The sequence below is a fragment of the Eublepharis macularius genome, chromosome 7 (genome assembly GCF_028583425.1).
Source record: "Eublepharis macularius isolate TG4126 chromosome 7, MPM_Emac_v1.0, whole genome shotgun sequence".
Lineage (NCBI taxonomy): Eukaryota > Metazoa > Chordata > Lepidosauria > Squamata > Eublepharidae > Eublepharis > Eublepharis macularius.
This window is the reverse complement of record NC_072796.1, coordinates 117455510-117473898: the sequence shown is the minus strand read 5'-3', so window position 1 is coordinate 117473898 and position 18389 is coordinate 117455510. Positions and strand designations below refer to the sequence as shown.

At 41.4% G+C, this 18389-nt stretch overlaps 1 protein-coding gene across 1 annotated transcript in view; it reads left to right on the top strand.

The window, feature by feature from the left end:
* NUDCD1 (NudC domain containing 1) overlaps positions 1-18389 on the top strand; it is a 69988-nt gene that overhangs the window by 4422 nt on the left and 47177 nt on the right. Inside the window, exons 2-4 of the mRNA XM_054985770.1 lie at positions 3367-3521; positions 10557-10742; positions 18077-18260. Coding sequence (XP_054841745.1) covers positions 3367-3521; positions 10557-10742; positions 18077-18260 — 525 coding nt within the window. The remainder of the gene's footprint in view (positions 1-3366; positions 3522-10556; positions 10743-18076; positions 18261-18389) is intronic.

The window sequence follows — 18389 nt, the reverse complement described above, 5'->3', positions numbered from 1 at the left end:
GTGGGGGAGCTATAAAAACAACAAGAAAATATAAGGAAATAACATATTGATTGCCAAACTCAAAAGTTTCTTAGTCAAGAACTATTGTATACAAACTATAATCTGACCACAGTTAACATAAACTTTTTTCAAATGTAATATTTGAATATAATATAAGACCTATTAGAAATTGGTACATACTTAAGTCCAACATGTTTTGAACAACACATCATCTGCATTTAAAAACATCCACGTTCAGTGTTCTAAAAAGCCAAAGAGCATAGCGCAAACTAACAGGGGCTTTTGTATCACTGCATGTATGAACTTAAAAAAAAATTATTTATGCCTTGTTTTTCTCCCCAATGGGCTTACAACAATACTGTACCTTCTTCTACTTCATCATCACAACAATCCTGCGAGGTAGGTTAGACAGAGAGAGAGGGGCCCAAAGTCACCGAGAAAGCTTCATGGCAGAGTGGAGCTTTGAACCTGGGTCTCTCAGATCTTAATGTGACACTCCCGCACCATGCTGGCTGGCATATAATGAGCCTTGGGATATCTTAAAGACATTTATTGAAGCATAAACATCTGAAGCACCCACTTTGTCAGAAGCATGAAATGAATTCTCAGTCAGCAGCAATATAGATTCCTATGCAAAATTCAAAAATATGCAGAAAAAGCACGGTGAATACTCACACTGGATGTAAGGGGTGATATAAAGTTGAAAACAGTTGTACGCAACCATATCGGCCCACTCCAAAATCTAGAACAAGAATCAAAATCCAGACAATACTTTTAATTTTAATTTTTTTGCTGACAAATAGCAGCCAGCCTGTAGTGGTAAATACTTGGCTGAAATAAATCTGGAGCAACTGGAATTAAGTTGAGGGAAGGAATTAAACTGATAGCAATGTAGGTTCTTTAAAGGGCCTGGGATTGTGGTGGCAGCAGTAGAAATTGTCATTAAGTTGCAGCTGACTTACGGTGATTCCTTAGGGTTTTCAAGGCAAGAAACATTCGGCGGCACTTTGTGATTGCCTGCCTCTGCTTAACAACCCTGGACTTCCTTGGTGGTCTCCATCCAAATACTAACCAGGTCCAACTCTGCTTAGTTTCTGAGATCTGATGAGACTGGGCTAGCCTGGGCTTTCTAGGTGAGGGCAATATTTTTTATTAGTTGTGATAAAAACTTGAACCTAGTTAAGCAATTTAATATTTTTGGTGATGAAGGAAGGTGTCAATTCTTTTTATGATACTGTCAAAGCTCAAAGGAACGTGTATGTCAGCTATAGCAGGTTCTAGCCACAGGGTGGCAATGCAAAGCAATGAATAGTTTTAGGTCACTGCTTTGATATGCTTAAGAACGATAGAGGAGGCTGTCTGTACAGTGACACATCCCAATATGCAGCAACTGGTCTAGTGGTTTTATTGGTGCACCAGTGCTCTCACAGCTGCTTTTTACTAATCTGTATAGCAAAGCCTCAGCATGGAAGGGTGTGGGGTGGCACGTGGATGTAGCACAAATAGTTTTTCACCTGCTTCACGGCAGGCCAGAAAGTTGATGGGCAGAGGATGGGAGCTAAAATATTTGCTATCCTGTAACAGAACAGATCTTCCAGTCTCAGAAACAGTTCATGTTTTTTATATGGGGTGGCTGATGTTGAACTGTAGCAAGGTTACCAAAATAAGGGCGCCTTCGGGTCTAGACCAGCAGCATTAAAGGGAAAGGACCCTCCTCCGAAGGAAAAAGTAAATCTAGATCCTTAAATAATACATTAATAAATATTTTTATATTTTTTTAGTTTATATCTAGTTTATAAAGTGCTAAAGTGTACAATATAATCAACTGGTTATTACAAAAATAAATTAATTTGGCAATATATCCTTATATAAAGAGACTATGAAACAATCCTTCTTATCATCACATACAATCTCTAATACAAAGAGTTTACAATACAATGAAATACCTAGTTCCCAGGTCCAATTGGTGAAGAAGTTGTCCTCAGAGATGATTAGGTAGGTAGGTAGGTAGGGCTCCACCCTACAATAGGGTTATTATATTCTGGAGTAGGAATATCATTCCGATAGAAGCATCCAGTTGCCATATGGTGATTGTACCTGTAAAGAGAAAGAATACACATATATTGTACACTTTAGCACTTTGTACTTTATAAACTAGATATAAATTTTAAAAATATAAAAATATTTATTAATGTATTATTTAAGAATCTAGATTTACTTTTTTCCTTCGGAGGAGGGTCCTCTCCCTTTAATGTTGCTGGTTGAACTGTAGCAAGCAGCCAGGCCTAGGTATGTCATTCAGGCCAGGTGATAGGAAGTTGCTCAGTGGTTACTGCCAGCCCTGATGATTCCTTTATCAGAGGCCAAAATAACCCCCAAATAAGCCCTGCATCCTCCCCCTGCCTTTTGCTGACAGAAACCATGGCTTGAAGGCTGGCAATACTACATGGTTGCCTATCAACAGCCACTGAGGGCATTTATTTCTTAAAGCTGTTTCTGTTATTCTGGGAGGAGGTTAAGTCCCAATGTATTTTTATTAAGATTTCAGAGATTTCTGCAAATGAGGGCATTTTTCAGGTTTGTGGAAAGCTCTGTCTTGTATGTTCATGGCTTCAGACTCTGGATTTAAATATCCACAGATTTAGCCACATTGAGAATTTGATATATTGATGGTATTTTTCTTCATCATGTTCACCGATGCAAAATATAGCTTCTTTGAAACTGGTAGCTTTTCAGAAACAGGCAGGAACAGTTACCAGCTCATTGTTTTACTGTCAAGTAGCAGTCAGTTGAGTTTTCCTCTATTTCAGCTGCTGTACCAAAAGACGATATGCTTAGGAAAGTGTATAGGCGCTTGGGCTCCTGAGTTGCAGTCAACTTCCTACACACACACAAATGTGCACACATTTATGACTTGCAAAGGAAATCTGTGAGTTTGGGGAAGCTGGAAAAATGTAATTCAAAGGCATATGGTCTGAAGATCCAGGGTCGCTTTGTTCCTTTAAGAAAACCTTTTTCTTCACATTTCTGGGCTACCTTGACAATGTAAGCTTTAGACAACAGGAAGGAGAGCGTAATCTTTTCCAGTTTCCTCTATAAATACAAAGTAAGTAGGAAGCAGCAGATGGCACTCCAGCAATGCTGTCTTTTTTTTTTGCCAGCGAAGCTTCAGTGGGGGAGAAAAATCAGATGCCGCCGTGCTTAGAAAGATCACACTTTTCAGTTTTACATTAAACCCAAGTTCCGAACAGCCATTCTCTATAAAATTCCGTAATAAGGATGCCTTTATATAACACTGAAATGGTTACATGATCTCACACACATTAAAATACTCTTATCTCCTCCCTCCCTGGCTTTGTTTTTCAGCGGTAGCAGAAGTTAGACTTCGAGATGAGCAGTACACCTTAGAGCACATGCGTGCCTTTGGCATGTATAATTATCTACAACTAGATTCCTGGCACCAAGATAATGTTTACTATGTTGATCAACTTGGAAGAGTCATGAATTTATCTGTTACGCTGGTAAGGTTACAGTAACAAAGAAGCAGTTACCTGCTTGTCATGCATCCAATCTTGTATTTATATCTATGTTTTTTCTTCTATTAAATGTGAATAGAGAGAAGTTGATTTTGATCCCAACATTAGGCTAAGAGTTTGGTTTTGTTAGCGCCGCAAGCATGTTGGATAACACCTTTTCAGCTCTTCCATCCAGACTTAGGAATCTATTTCTTTGCACCAAAAATGTGAATTCTGTCAGCATTTATTTATTTAGATATTTCTCCTTGCTTTTCTTTCTCATAGCTTGCAATATTAATTCTCCCCTTCATTTTATCTTTACAACAACCATGTGAGGTAGGTTAAGGTAAAAATAAGTGACTGGCCCAAGTTCATCCAGGAAGCTTCCATGGCTGAGTGGAGATGCAAACATGGGTCTCCCGGATCCTTGTCTGACACTCTAAACACTGTACCATGCTGGTATTTGCCACCAATCCCATGTCCTTTAGACATTCAGCTAGGTTGCTGATATGACATACATTGGGGAGGGAAGCCTTTGCACTTCTGAGGGTATCATTTTTATTCATTCGTTGTGAGATTATGTAGAGGCACGGTGGCTATCATTGGAGACCAGCAAAGTAGATCATGCTCTTGGGCTTGATGTTTGAGGAGAATTGAAAGTCATGTATGTATGAATAACTGAAAATGAAAACTAGCATAAGTTGGGGACGAGGGAATGAAGAGTGAAAGCATTGGTTGCTGTTTTTCCACACCATTCTTTTAAGTAGTAACTGTCCATTGTTAAGAGGTTCTTCCCCCCCCCCCACCTCCCCTAACAAAAAGCAGTAGAAGAGACTGAGAGAAGGCCATCATTTGTTCTGGGTTGTTCAGCTATTTCCCCATAATTTTATCCTTGGAAACTTGTCTTTGCCCACTTGCGTTTGTGTGAAGTATGTAGCGAAGGTTTAAATCAGCCCTAATGTAGCTTTGCCGATATCTACCAGAAACCCTACACACATTAGATAGTAAGTTTAGTTCATACAGCTGTGTGGTTAGGATACAGTTTTCTCAGTTCCAGCCTATACCTGCCTAGCCCCTGCAAATGTAACGCTTGCTGCAACCATTAAACATTGCACTGTTGAAAGTCGAAATATGCTGATCGACCTTTGCTCCCCGTTTCCCTGTGACGTTACTGCAAGACACAGCACTGTGGGCAAGGTATATGCATCTGGTACAGCTTAGCTGAAAGTGAAATACAGTGCTCTTTCCTCGTAGATTAAGCTCCAAGGGGATGTTGGTAGGGCAAAAAAAACCCCTTTATAGCTAGGCTTGTTTTTATTGTGTGCATTGGTAACTTCATTGTATCCCACTGTAGACCCGATTATTATTTTTTTAGTCATTGTCAGTTTTTCCTTTAATAATAATAACAACAACAACATTTGCTTTATATTCCGCCCTTCAGGATGACTTAAGACACACTCAGAGTGGTTTACAAACTATGCCATTATTATCCCCACAACAAAATACCCTGTGAGGTGGGTGGGGCTGAGAGCTAGAAGCTGTGACTGGCCCAAGGTCACCCAGCTGGCTTCAAGTGGAGGAGTGGGGAATCAAACCCGGTTCTCCAGAGTAGAGTCCTGCACTCTTAACCACTACACCAAACTGGCTTAGCGATCTATATGCTTTAAAAGATACCTATTATCTGCGCTTTGTCTTTAGATTTGTTAGTCCTTTCAAGGTATCCAGGGGTTTTTTTTTGCTATCCTATTCTTTTTCTTCTCTAACTTCTTTATAAAAAAATTCATTCAATAACCTCAGCTTTTCTTCAAAAGTGGTAAGTTCTCCTGGAAGAATGTCCTTTGATTTTTCTAATTAAGAAAAATTGCTTCCTTTTTCATCTCTATTTTTCTTAATTACGTTTATTGCACAATCCCCAGGAGATCCAGTTTCAATATTGTACATTCCTTGATTAAAACTACAAAATAATTTTTCTAATAGTTGATATTTATTGAACAGTGTAAATGACACTATTCTGTATCATTGATAGTCCGGCTCAATATATATTGCCTCTTTCTTTTGAACTTTTCAGATTCCCCCAATTACACGAACAGGGTTGGACGTTGTTGGATTATATTTATTATGGTGCATAACAGAGTTTGCATTACTCCATAATAATGATTGCACTGCCTGTTATAGGTTGCACCTTTTTACTAATCAAATGTTGTACTGCTTGTAATAGCGCTTACAAAGCTAATGGACAATCAAATGAAATTAAACTGCATGGCGCAGTGTTAGTTTGTTGGGTTTCTTCCTCATTTGAAGTTGGAGCTCAGGCTGCAGGCGTTCAGACTGCTGAGATTGTAACACTCTTGTCATCGCTGTTCTCCATTCAAATAGTCTCAGAATAAAAAAGGACGGTGTGTGTTATCATCCGTTCGCCACTCTCTGTATCTTTGTTTCTGCTTTAAAAAAATCCATTTTGCTTCTGAAAGCCTCGTTACTATACTTTCCTGAGCTTGTACAGAATTTATATATGCACTTCTCAGTTAAGTACTCTGAGTCTTCTGAAAATATGCAAATTTTATAATAACCAATCAGATTTTATGAAAAAGGTGGCAGGTAGTTCCTTTCATAACTTTAATCTTTAAAAGTGAGCAGCGCAGCTTAGAAGACAGTTTCCCGGCCCTACAAAAATAAAACACCCCTTGTAACATTTTTGCTTATATTTTGGTTCTGCCCTGTACTATTTTTGTTTTTATTTTATCCACCCTGTAATGATTTTCTTGTTTTTAAAACTTTTTACTCCTTTGGTCCTTTTGTTAATCCTCGTTCCTTTGGCTTTGGACCTTAAATTCAGCTCCCCCCTACTTTACCTTAAACTTATACCTCAGGAAGGCCCTGGTCCTAACAAACACCACTTATATTTCTACTCACACAGAGCTTAGGTGTTCTCTTCTTTACCCCAAGCTGCTACCTCAAGAACACCTTCTCCTTTGCATTTGTGTGACCTGTATATTGTTGCCTCTCTTACTCCCTCAAAAGATTTTTGCTGCCACTCATAGCTTTCTCATTGGACCTCTGTGTTGTGACATTGCACCCTTTATTTTACAGGAACTATTGGGGAGTTGTAGAGGCAGCAGGGGTATGAGATCTTGGCTGGAAGTTAGTTAGAGACAGGATTGTTGGACAAACAAGAACTTGAGGATTAGGAAGGCAGGTAGGAAGTGGATCCAGGCACAGGGTAGTCAGCAGAGACCAGAAAAACAGATGGCTAGAGAAGGCAAAGCTGAAAGAAACAAGGGGAGAATAAGCAGGAGAATGGGCTACAGCGTTCACAGGCTAGTGGAAAGGGGCTACAGTATAAAATTAGGGGCAGAGGATGAGTTGCCTGGTGGATCCCAAGGAGCCGGGCAAGATGCTGTTGGGAAACATTAGCAGCGCATGTGTTCTAATTAAGCATCTAGCATTCTGAATGTGTGGGTAGCAGGGTTATCTGTGGTGTGGGGGTGTCAAAGGGAATCTCTGGTGACCTGTGGTGGCTCTTGAAAGCCCTGCAGGGAATAGATGGGCCAGCACATTTGAGAGGCTGTAGAATTAGAAGACTGAAGAGGCCATGGAGTAAGGGTGGCCAAATTTCACATTTGAGTTGAACCCACTCGTCTTTGATTTGGATACAAGTCCTGAGTCTCACTAGAAACTGTCCAACCCAAGATACTGTCAGGCTGGTGTGGCAAAGAACTGAGGAGGATTTTTTTTTCTTTAAGCATAGTGAGAGGTGAGTATTCTGGTTCTATGGCTCTCGTGGGCAGGAATGAGTAGTTGAAGAGACTCACACATCCATCAATATATAATCGAGGCATATAGCGAGACCAAAATACAGCATTTCTTCCCACAGAGCTTGTTTGGTTAGTAAAATGAATGGAGCGGAAGTATTAAACTTACTGTTTCTGTGAACGTCTTTGTAACCTGCTTTAAAAAAAAAAAGAATCCACCATACGCATACCCCTGAAAGATATTTTTTTCTTTCATTTTTACCTTGTAGCGCTGGCTTTGGATATAATGAGCTTTAACTTTTCACATTTCTGCCACCAACATAGGAATTACAGGTACAAGTGATGTATGGCTTCCGAGTTATCCAAATTGTTTCAACAACTGGATCAGGAAGTCGTTGTATGTGTGTGAGGGGGAAATGAACAGTTCATAGGAAATGCTAAATGTTAAGCTGTTACCTTGGAAACTGATGTTGAAAGATTCTTTGGTCCCTGAAAAATAAGCACGGATTTTAGGACAGAGTTAATATTTAGGGTTAGCAAAGAAGTGGTCTGGAACTGAAAGCAACTACTATCACCCCATCTGTAACCACAAGTGCATGTTAAAAATTGAGTATTTTAGTTAAGGTCCACTTGGAATTAAACACATCCACAAAATGCAACTATACCTTCTTTTTCATAAGAACACTGTTGGGTTCACATAGTGTAGCATTCTGTTTCCAGCAGTAGTCAGCCAGATGTTTTGGACAGCATACACGAGAGCAGGAAGGTAACCATTCTCTTTGATGAATGGAAAAGAAAAGAGTATCCATAGGTAAAGTTTGTAATTCCTTCCTGGTGAAACACCTAATCAAAGCTCTAAGTTCATTGGTCAGCTCCGGGAACATTTAATTAACTGCCATTTCTTTGTAAGGCACCAGGAGAAACCAATCTAATTCCTTTGTCATGCCCCGGCAGCACCAATCAGGATACTCAAACCTTTTGTCCATCTCAGGAGACAACCATTAAGGTCTTTGTCCTAATGGCTGGAGTCACTTTCCAGCCTTAGGACACATTCAGCCCTTTAAGAACCCTAGGCCTGCCCCAATCAAATTGAGCAGTGTTGTGGGCACCTATTTTGAATCTTAGCGCTGCTCCCTCAGAGTCTCTCTCTCTGAGACTTCCTCTCTGGCCAAAGATGCAGGGTGTTCGAATCCCTCTTCCTCCATGGACTACACTACTCCTGGGATGGCAACTATATCCCGAATCACTTTATTCCAGCCTCTGGCTAATTTCCTAGGACTCTGATGTGCTTCTATGAACCGTTTATTTTTCTCTTGTGTGTGTGAGTTTTCACCTTTAAATAAAAACTGCTCTTTATTTCAAAGAACACCCATCTCATCAATTTCTTTGGGGAGGGGATCCAGTAAAAATTGGTGGAGGATCCCGTTACCCCTCTCGCATAGCCTTCTCCTTGCCACCAATTCCCTCCTACTCACAAGGACACCAGTTCTGGTAACTCTGCTTGCAGTACCAACTTACTAAGTCCGCAGCACTTCCTGGTCTCCATTATCTATTACCTGAAGCCTGTATGTTGTGTGGGACTAGAGAGACCCAAGTTCAGAATCTCCAGCCGTGAACCTTTCCGGGTGATGATGGACCGCTTGCTCAGCTTAACCTCCCTCACATGAGTTTAAGAAGATAAAATGGAGGGGCGAAGCATGTGCACTGCTTTGAGTTTCTGTTAAGATTGTAGGATGGAAGTATAATAGACTTTGGGCTTTTCCTTCATTGTTAAAAGAGTCTATTTCTCTCTCTCTCTCCTCTGCATTATTGTACTGAAGGTCCAGCCTGGTGCCAAATCCTGGGGAAATCAAAGCTTGTTCTATGTTTTGTGTTAGTTTGGGTGATCCTAATAAAAGGGGGGGGGTTATTGTCAAGTTGCAGCCAAATTACGGAAACCCCATATAATTTTCAAGGCAAGAGAGTAGAGAGTCCAGTAGCACCTTTAAGACTAACCAACAACTTATTTGTAGCATAAGCTTTCAAGAATCACAGTTCTCTTCATCAGATGCATCTGACAAAAAGAGCTGTGGTTCTCGAAAGCTTATGCTACAAATAAGTTGTTGGTTAGTCTTAAAGGTGCTAGTGGACTCTCTACTATTTTGCAACTACAGACTAACACGACTAACTCCTCTGGATCTATGACCAAGGCAAGAGACATTCAGAAGTGGTTTGCCATTGCCTACCTCTGTGTAGCAACCTAGATTTTCTTGGTGGTCTCCATCCAAGTATTAATCAGGGCCAGCTTTGCTTGGCTTCCAAGATCTGGTGAGACTGAGCTAGTGATAAGGGGTTGTTAGGAGCCCTAGAAGCTTTGTGTGAGCACATTCAAGCAAAAGACACACACACAAGAGGCAAATTTGCCTTAGTAGCAGATTCTTTCTCTCTGACTTCTGTGATTGAACTACAGGTCAGCTCAGTCTTGCAGCAAGGCGAGAAAGTTCCTTTTAACTATAAACATTTTCTCGTTTTCACTTCACAACTAAGATTTAAACCTTGAACGTATTAGTTCTCAGAAGAATTTTGAACCCATGACAAAAGTATGACTTCAGCACTGAGGTGTTTATATTACAGTGAGATCTGATTGTCCTGTCAATCAGGCTTGTTGGGTGCCATGTAACCTGGGAAATGTAATTTTGATGGGATGTTTGTAATAACCTTTTGATCTTTCATTCTGTAAACAATTAGCGATTATCCTGTAAACAGTTAGCATTAAGGGTATATAAGATTCTCTGATGTGACTAGTCTTTACACATATGAGCCTAAAGAGAGGTGATATGTGTCATGGGCTTATTCGATAAACAATAAACCCATATTTCTTTAAAGATCACTGCTTTTCATGACTTAATTCTGTGTGAGGTTATTGTCTGAAGGGGGGCGTGAATTGATATGCAGAGTATTCTAAAATAAATCCCCTTTCAGCTAGCTTGAGCTGTCCAGGTGAGGACAATGAAAAGGTATTATGCTGATATTTGAAGATGGGGTATAGTGGATTTTTTTGTTCCTGTGTGCTTAACAATATCGATATGGTCACCAGCTTAAGACATGTTCAGCTCTCCCTCACTCCCAAAAGCTTCAGCCAGAAACTGTTGTTAATGTCGCATCTGCCAGTAGTGCACAGAAGTTTAGACTCAAATGGAAATCCATCAAGTGCCACGAAACCCTCTTTCTTTTTCACTGTTTATCAAGATGCATTTATTTACTGTCGTCTCATAATGGTTTCAGCAGTTTTCCGGCCTCTCGTTTACAGGACACTGCCTTGAAAAAACCAAGAGAAGTATTTAGGCTTCCTGCAGACCTGACAGCTTGTGATAATCGACTTTGTGCGTCGATGCATTTTCCGTCTTCCACCTGGGTGACTCTTTCGGATGGAACAGGGAGGCTGTATCTGATCCGAACAGGCAAGCGTGGCGAAGACTCCTGTGAAAAATGGGAAGTAAGTCTTGAAAACGTAATTGTTTTCCTTTGGTGTAGAAGTTTAAGATGTACGTTTGAAGGTGTTCTGCAAGTATTCCGCACCGCTTGAAGGTGCTTAGGATAAAATGGAAATTACTGCCTCACTGCTCCTTAATGCCTTCCATGTTCTTAGCGGCCTTGAATTGCTTCTCCAACTTTGGTTACACAACTTTATTTTTTCTGAGTCTACTTGAATACAGTCTGCAAAAATCCAGAGGAGTTAGCCGTGTTAGTCTGTGGTAGCAAAATCAAAAAGAGTCCAGTAGCACCTTTAAGACTAACCAATTTTATTGTAGCATAAGCTTTCGAGAATCAAGTTCTCTTCATCAGATGCATGGTACAGAAACTGGTCAAATATAGAAGAGGAAGGGAGGAGAGAGAAGATGCAGTTAGGGGGGGAGAGGGAGGGTGCAACCAAAACATTCCTTTGCTAGTAAATGTAAACATCTCCTTTTGGTGTCCTTTTGGGGTCAGTTGGCTTGAGTGAGGCTTCAAGGGAGTTTGCCCTGTTAGTTTGCAGCAGTAAAATAGCTAGACCATCCAATTCCTATGTAGTATAAGCCTTTGATAACCACAGCTTCTACCTACCACCCAAAATCCATAAACCAGGTAACCCAGGATGCCCCATTGTTTCAGGAAAATGCACCATCACAGTAGGAGTCTCGGGATACATGGACTCTATCCTCAGGCCCTATGCCACCAGCACACCCAGCTATTTACGGGACACCACTGACTTCCTCAGGAAAATACAGTCCATTGACAACCTACCAGATGACACCATCCTAGCAACCATGGATGTGGAGGCCCTGTACACCAATATCCCACATGCAGATGGACTGCAAGCCATACGGAATATTATCCCGGACAAAACCACAGCACACCTCGCCACTGAACTTTGTCACTTCGTACTCACTCACAATTACTTCAAATTTGGTGACAACTTATATCTACAGGTTAATGGCACAGCCATGGGCACACGCATGGCACCACAATATGCTAACATATTCATGGCGGACTTGGAGCAACGCTTCCTCAGCTCCCAGCCACTGGAACCACTACTATACTTAAGATTCCTGGATGACATCTTCATCATTTGGACCCATGGGAAGGAAGCCCTTGAGAGATTTCATCAGGACTTCAATAACTTTCACCCTACTATCAACCTAAGCCTGGACCACTCTACACAACAGGTACACTTCCTGGACACCACTGTACAACTACATAATGGACGAATAAATACCACCTTATACCGGAAACCAACAGACCGATACTCATATCTACATGCCTCCAGCTACCACCCTAAACATACCACTCGGTCTATTGTCTACAGCCAAGCCTTACGTTACAACTGTATCTGCTCCAACGCTCTCGACCGAGACTCACACTTAAGAGATTTACAAGAAGCATTTTTGAGACTACAGTACCCACCAAATGAAGTGAAGAAACAAATCAACAGGGCCAGACTAGTACCCAGAAACAGTCTGCTCCAGGACAAACCTAAAGGAACTAACAACAGAACACCACTGGTTGTCACCTATAGCTCCCAGCTCAGACCCATCCAACGTATCATCAGTGAGCTACAACCCATCCTGGAAAATGATACCTCTCTTTCAGAAGCCCTGGGTGGAAGACCTTTCCTTGCCTACAGACAGCCCCCCAACCTTAAACGACTTCTCACCCACAATCATGAATCGGCCAGCAGAGTCACCAGCACAGGTACCAGGCCCTGCAACAGACCCAGATGCCAGCTCTGCCCCTATATCTACCCAGGGAATACAATTACAGGACCCAATGGCATCAACTACACTGTCTCTGGCTCTTACAGCTGCTCATCCTCCAATCTGATATATGCCCTCATGTGCCAACAATGTCCTTCTGCTCTGTACATTGGACAAACCAGCCAACCTCTACGCAAAAGAATAAATGGACACAAATCTGACATTAGAAATGGAAACGTCCAAAAACCAGTGGGAGAACACTTCAATCTACCAGGACTATCTACCATCTACCATCAAAGACTTAAAGGTCGCTGTAGTTCAACAGAAACCTTTCAAAAACAAAATCCAACGGGAGGCTACTGAATTGGAATTCATATGAAAATTTGACTGTCAAGCTGGGACTGAATAGGGACTATGAATGGTTATCACATTATCACAGGTAACAGATTTCCTTTACAGAGGCGGGGTCTGGGGGAGCCCAGTGGTGCCTGGCGTGGGTTTTCGGGGACCGCAGTTCTCTTTGTCAGATGCATCTGACGGGGAGAGCTGTGGTTATCGAAGGCTTATACTACATAGGAATTGGATGGTCTAGCTATTTTACTGCTGCAAACTAACAGGGCAAACTCCCTTGAAGCCTCACTCAAGCCAACTGACCCCAAAAGGACACCAAAAGGAGATGTTTACATTTACTAGCAAAGGAATGTTTTGGTTGCACCCTCCCTCTCACGCCCTAATTGCCTCTTCTCTCTCCTCCCCTCCTCCTCCCTCCTCTTCTATATTTGACCAGTTTCTGTACCATGCATCTGACGAAGAGAACTTGATTCTCGAAAGCTTATGCTACAATAAAATTGGTTAGTCTTAAAGGTGCTACTGGACTCTTTTTGAGTCTGCAAAAATGCATCCGTTTCACAGTTGCTATTGATTTTTAATGCTGTAGTTTTACAGTGAAAAAACTAGAATGTTGAACTAGGATCTGGGAGACCTAAGTTTGAATCTTCACTCTGTCATGGAAGCTTGCCGGGTGCCCTTGGGTCCATCTTGTACTCTCAGCCTACCTCACAGGGTTATTGAGAGGATAAAATGGAGGGGAGGAGAACAATGTAAGCGACGTTGGATCCCCATTGGGGAGCAAGGTGAGGTATAAATTAAGTAAGTAAATAAAATAATAATCGTAATTTATTGCAAGGCTCGACAAATCCCAGGCGTCATGGCACCTAGAAATATCATTGTGGCACCTAGTATTTTCATCAACCATTCTTGTAAGTGCCTCTTGGTGATTCTCAGAAGAAGTACAAAGCTTATTTAGCCGAAGGATGTTAACTTTTTGTCATAACGACAACTAGATATTTAGTTAAATACTGTGCTTTACAAAAATGACAAGAAAATCTGAAGTTTTGGGATAGGTTTTGTGGTAGCAGTAGTGAGAAGATATGGTCATTAAAACATAGAACTCTGAAGGCTGAAAACCAAGTCTGGCTCCTAAATTTTTGGAGTGGATCCTAAAGCAGAAGAAAATTTGTCAAGGCCCAAACCCAAAACTTATTATGGTGTTATTATTAATAAAAATACTACATTGTGTGTATATGTATGCATAATTTAAGGACATAGAAACATCATCCCCACCACTGCACCTTGTTAATTTGTTTTATTATTTGTATATTGATTTTAGTTTTTGTTTTTATCGATTTTAACTGTTCATCGCCCAGAGCCCCTGGGGATGGGCGGTATATAAATTGAATAAATAAATAAATAAATAAATTACTGGATCAGCCCAGAGGACTTTCTTGTCCAGTATTCCATTTCAAACATGACCAGTTAAAGGATTGTACGTAGCAGATGGTGGGGAAAAAATTTCCTGCTCGAGACTCTGAAGAGATGCTCGCTGTCAGGATAGACAGTACTGAAGCAGTTGAGCCCATAGCCTGACTCGTGATAAGGCCATGTAGCCAGAGGGATGGGGGGATGGTTCCGATTATGTGAATGAACCTGAAATGAGCCTCCAGTTTGTTCATATGTTCACTTCATCTCTTCCGCAGAGCCCAGGTGATGGTGGTGGTGGTAGGGAGAACGGGAACACTTAACTGGAGCTTGTGGGTCCAGGCTGGTCCCATCTGAGCTGCTAGCCCATTTCCATAATATGATCTCTTTAGGTCATTTCAGGAATAAAATTTTAAAAAGTCTTTCACGAACCATGAGAAAGCACATTACAGTTATGGTCCGGCAGGAGTGGTTGGGGCCTTTCCTTCCCCATCATGTGCAATAACCTATTTAATTATTTCCTGGTTTTTGCTAAACCATAATTTGCTCTCTGTTGTATTTGAACTGGCAAACTGTGGGCTGTGCTCATCCCCCCTCCACCTCTCTCGGGGTTGCAAAGCAGCTGCAGACCATGGCTTGCAGTCCTGGTTCACAAACTAGAGTTACCTGGTTTAGATGGAACTAAGAAATAACTAATTAGCATGTGGACCTACAGACTCATTCATGTCATGCCAGATCATGGGGTTGGAACCAGGCTACATTGGCAGTTTCCTGGGCTAAACTGGCAGTGTCCCTCTTCTCATTACAGAACCACCCCCACCTGCTGTTCCTGTGGGACTCCTGTCCCCCCAAGGAGCAGCATCTGATAAAGCTCAGGGGGGCTGCAGTAGGAGGGAGGAGGCAGGAAAGTTTCATTCTACTGATGGAAAACTTAGTCTGCGGCTTGGCCCTACATCTAAACCATGCCTGCATGTAAGCAGGTTGAGGTTCTGCTTGGAGTTTGAACCACACTTCCAAGAAGAAGTAGAGTCACACGATGGCCTGAAAGTTTAATTTGTAAAACGAATGATGGAAGCTGTGGCTTTAACGTACTGAAATAAAATCTCCTCCTCTCTCCACTCTTAGTTTTGGAGTGATTGTCATAGAAACTGTTGCCTTTTTAATGTTAATACTTACTAATAACCCCAGTGGTAAAAGAATACTCCAAACGAATCTCCCATTTCCTGAAGTTAGAACTGTTCTTTGAAGTGTGCCTTTCTGTGCAGTTCTCTTAATTTAACTGGTTTTTGAAATGTGGAATTTGATTTTGTTCACAAGTCACTAGATCTGCTGAATTTGTAAGTAGAGTTAAATATTTAATATAAACGGCGGAAGGAAATTTGCAAACGCTCGAACATTAATTGGCTTTAGATGGATGCTAATAATAGCATTCTACCAACAGCAGTTTTATGCAGCGTTATGGAATCCCATTTCCCTTGCCTGATTTCCAAGCAGCCTAAGGTTCCTAAGCAAAACTTTAAAGAAATCCCAAATGACAAATTAGTCATTCTTGGGCAGCATAGAAATACAACTCTTTTTTTTAATTATTCATGGCATGGCAAAAAACGTACTAGTAGTACAAATACATTTCTATAGTCCTTTAGAGTTTTCAAAGCATTTCACAGGCAATAACTCAGTAGTCCTTGTAGCGACCCTATAAGGCAAGTCAATATTATCCCTGTTCTGTAGATCAGAGTGCTCAGTCTTAAATCGTGCTTTACCTAAGCCTACATTGTGAGTTCATGGATGAGGCAAACCGTGAACTAGGCGTTTCATGGCTCATAGTCTGAGTAACTTCACTTGTTTGATAGAAATATGTGTGCTATGAGAACAGAGTGAAGGCCTTCCAAGAATACTTGGCTGCCCACCTCTTGCTAAGGGTGCTGGTAAGGCCCTAAATGTCTTGGGCCCAGGATGCTTGAGGAACTGCCTCCTCCTGTAGTATCCAGACCGCCTGTTAACATCTTCCTCGCAAGCCCAGCTCTCTATGCCCCTGCCTGCCGAGTTAAGTCAAGTGGCATCCAGAGACAGCACAATTCTAGCAGTGGCACCTCGCCTGTGAGAATGCTCTTGCCTTTCAGGTTCACCTGGCATTCTCCCTACTCTTTTTAAGGGGCCTTGCCAAAACATTTCTTTTTACTCAGGCTTTTCATTACAGGTTTGGTCTTTATAAATTGGCATTATCGAGTTATAAATTGTTTTTTTACTGTCTTCTACTAGCCTGGAAACTATTTTGAAGCCTATTTTATTTTTTGTTTTCAAACATTTATATGTTGTATTACCCATTCATTTATCATCAGTCACTCAGTAGTTTATCATATTCTCAATGCTGAAATAGTTTTAAAAACAATTTTATGCTGTTTAATATTACCATATTTTATTTTGTATGCCACTTCGAGCAGGTTCCCTGGAGAGGGAGCACATAAATTTTCTAATACGTCAGGTCATTGGTAGTGCCTCTTTGCACACAATACTTATACCCTGTCCTTTGCCTTATAATAAATAAAATAGGCAAGATGGAGGTCAGGAATCAGCCAGACTCCCCCAAACAATACAGAATTATCATTGATAGAACAAATTTACTTCTGAATTCTAGAGAAGTCCAAGGTTGCTGTGTGGAGGCAGGCAATGATAAACCACCTCCCAGTGTCTCTTGCCTTGAAAAACTTATGGGGTCATCATAAGTTCACTGTGACGACAGCAAAAAAAAATTATTTCTGAATCTGCTGAAGGCAGATGGAGGGTGGGATGGGAGAGACAGCTCTTGTCTTCTCCTTGTGGACATTCAGAGGCTTCTCATCCCCAGGAAAGCAGTATCCTGTATCTGCGCGATCTAGCGGAGAATACTTTAAGAGTTGTGGGTACATATGTAAAACTGTGCGGTGTTGAGTGTGGTACTTTTCACAAGGATGCTTCAATGTAGCTTTATTGAAAACTTTAGCCTCTAAACATGATAAAATACTGGCATGTTGGGAAAACTAAGTCCTTACTTTCCTAAAACAGTAGTGTGTTACAATTTCATAAACGTATCTGTACGGGCAACTTTAAGACATCGGGGATCTTGAGTTGTACGCATGCCCACTAGGACTGCTTTGTCTTGCTGTCTGCTGTATCCCAGTATGATCTCTGCAAATGCCCAATTCACTGCCACCGCAGCTACCAGCTCAGCAGAGAACCAGTAGGGACCCACCTGGTGATTACGTGTGGCCTGTGGCTTGTCAATCTACCTAACTTGTTACTTAGGCACAACCAGGCTCCCCATCTCATTAAGCTCGAACCTACCTCTGTGGACTGCCAAATGTTGCTTGATGAAACTGGGATAATGTCTTCTAGGTTGTTGCCTCTTCGAGTTGAAAAAGAAGGCTTGGTTCTCACCACTTGCCCCCCCCCCATGGTCCTAAACAACACCACACATGCTTTCTGGGCACACAGCCCAAACTGTAGCCTGTTCTTCACTAAAAATGGTGATGCCCTGTTGCAATTGCAAAGCCTCGCCATGTTATGCCCTGTTGCAAAGCCTTGCCCGTCTTCTTGCTTCTGGTGCATGAAAATGAGAAGATGCTGCTCAAGAAAATATATGAAATTCACAGGCACTGGAATCCAGTTGTTTTTAAGGTTCAAGACTCGGGAGGGGGTGGAGGAGAGAAATCTCTTGGGTGCCCATCATTCTTTATTGAGTTAATGAGGTACCTCCTCCAGGAATTTTGTGTCTGACCCTGAGGGTTCTGTTTATTCAAGAGTGCAACTTGTGCATTCAGAAAGCATTGCCATAACTGACTTAGATGCATCTCTCTTTCAGATATTATTCAATGAAGAATTTGGGAGTCCTTTTGTTCTAGTCCACAGTGTCTCCTTTGTGAAGTGTGATACACATTCCATAGGTGTACTACTCTTGCGAGTGGAGAAGGATGAATTGGATGTGCATGGCAGTGGCTTCCATGTTTCCCTGGAGTGGGTTACAATTATGAAAGCAGCAAAAGAGGGTGAGTAATCTACTGATTTTTGTTCTAACAACAACAACAATCAATTTATATACCGCCCTTCAGGACAACTTAATGCCCATTCAGAATGGTTTACAAAGTATGTTATTATCCTCACGACAATCACCCTGT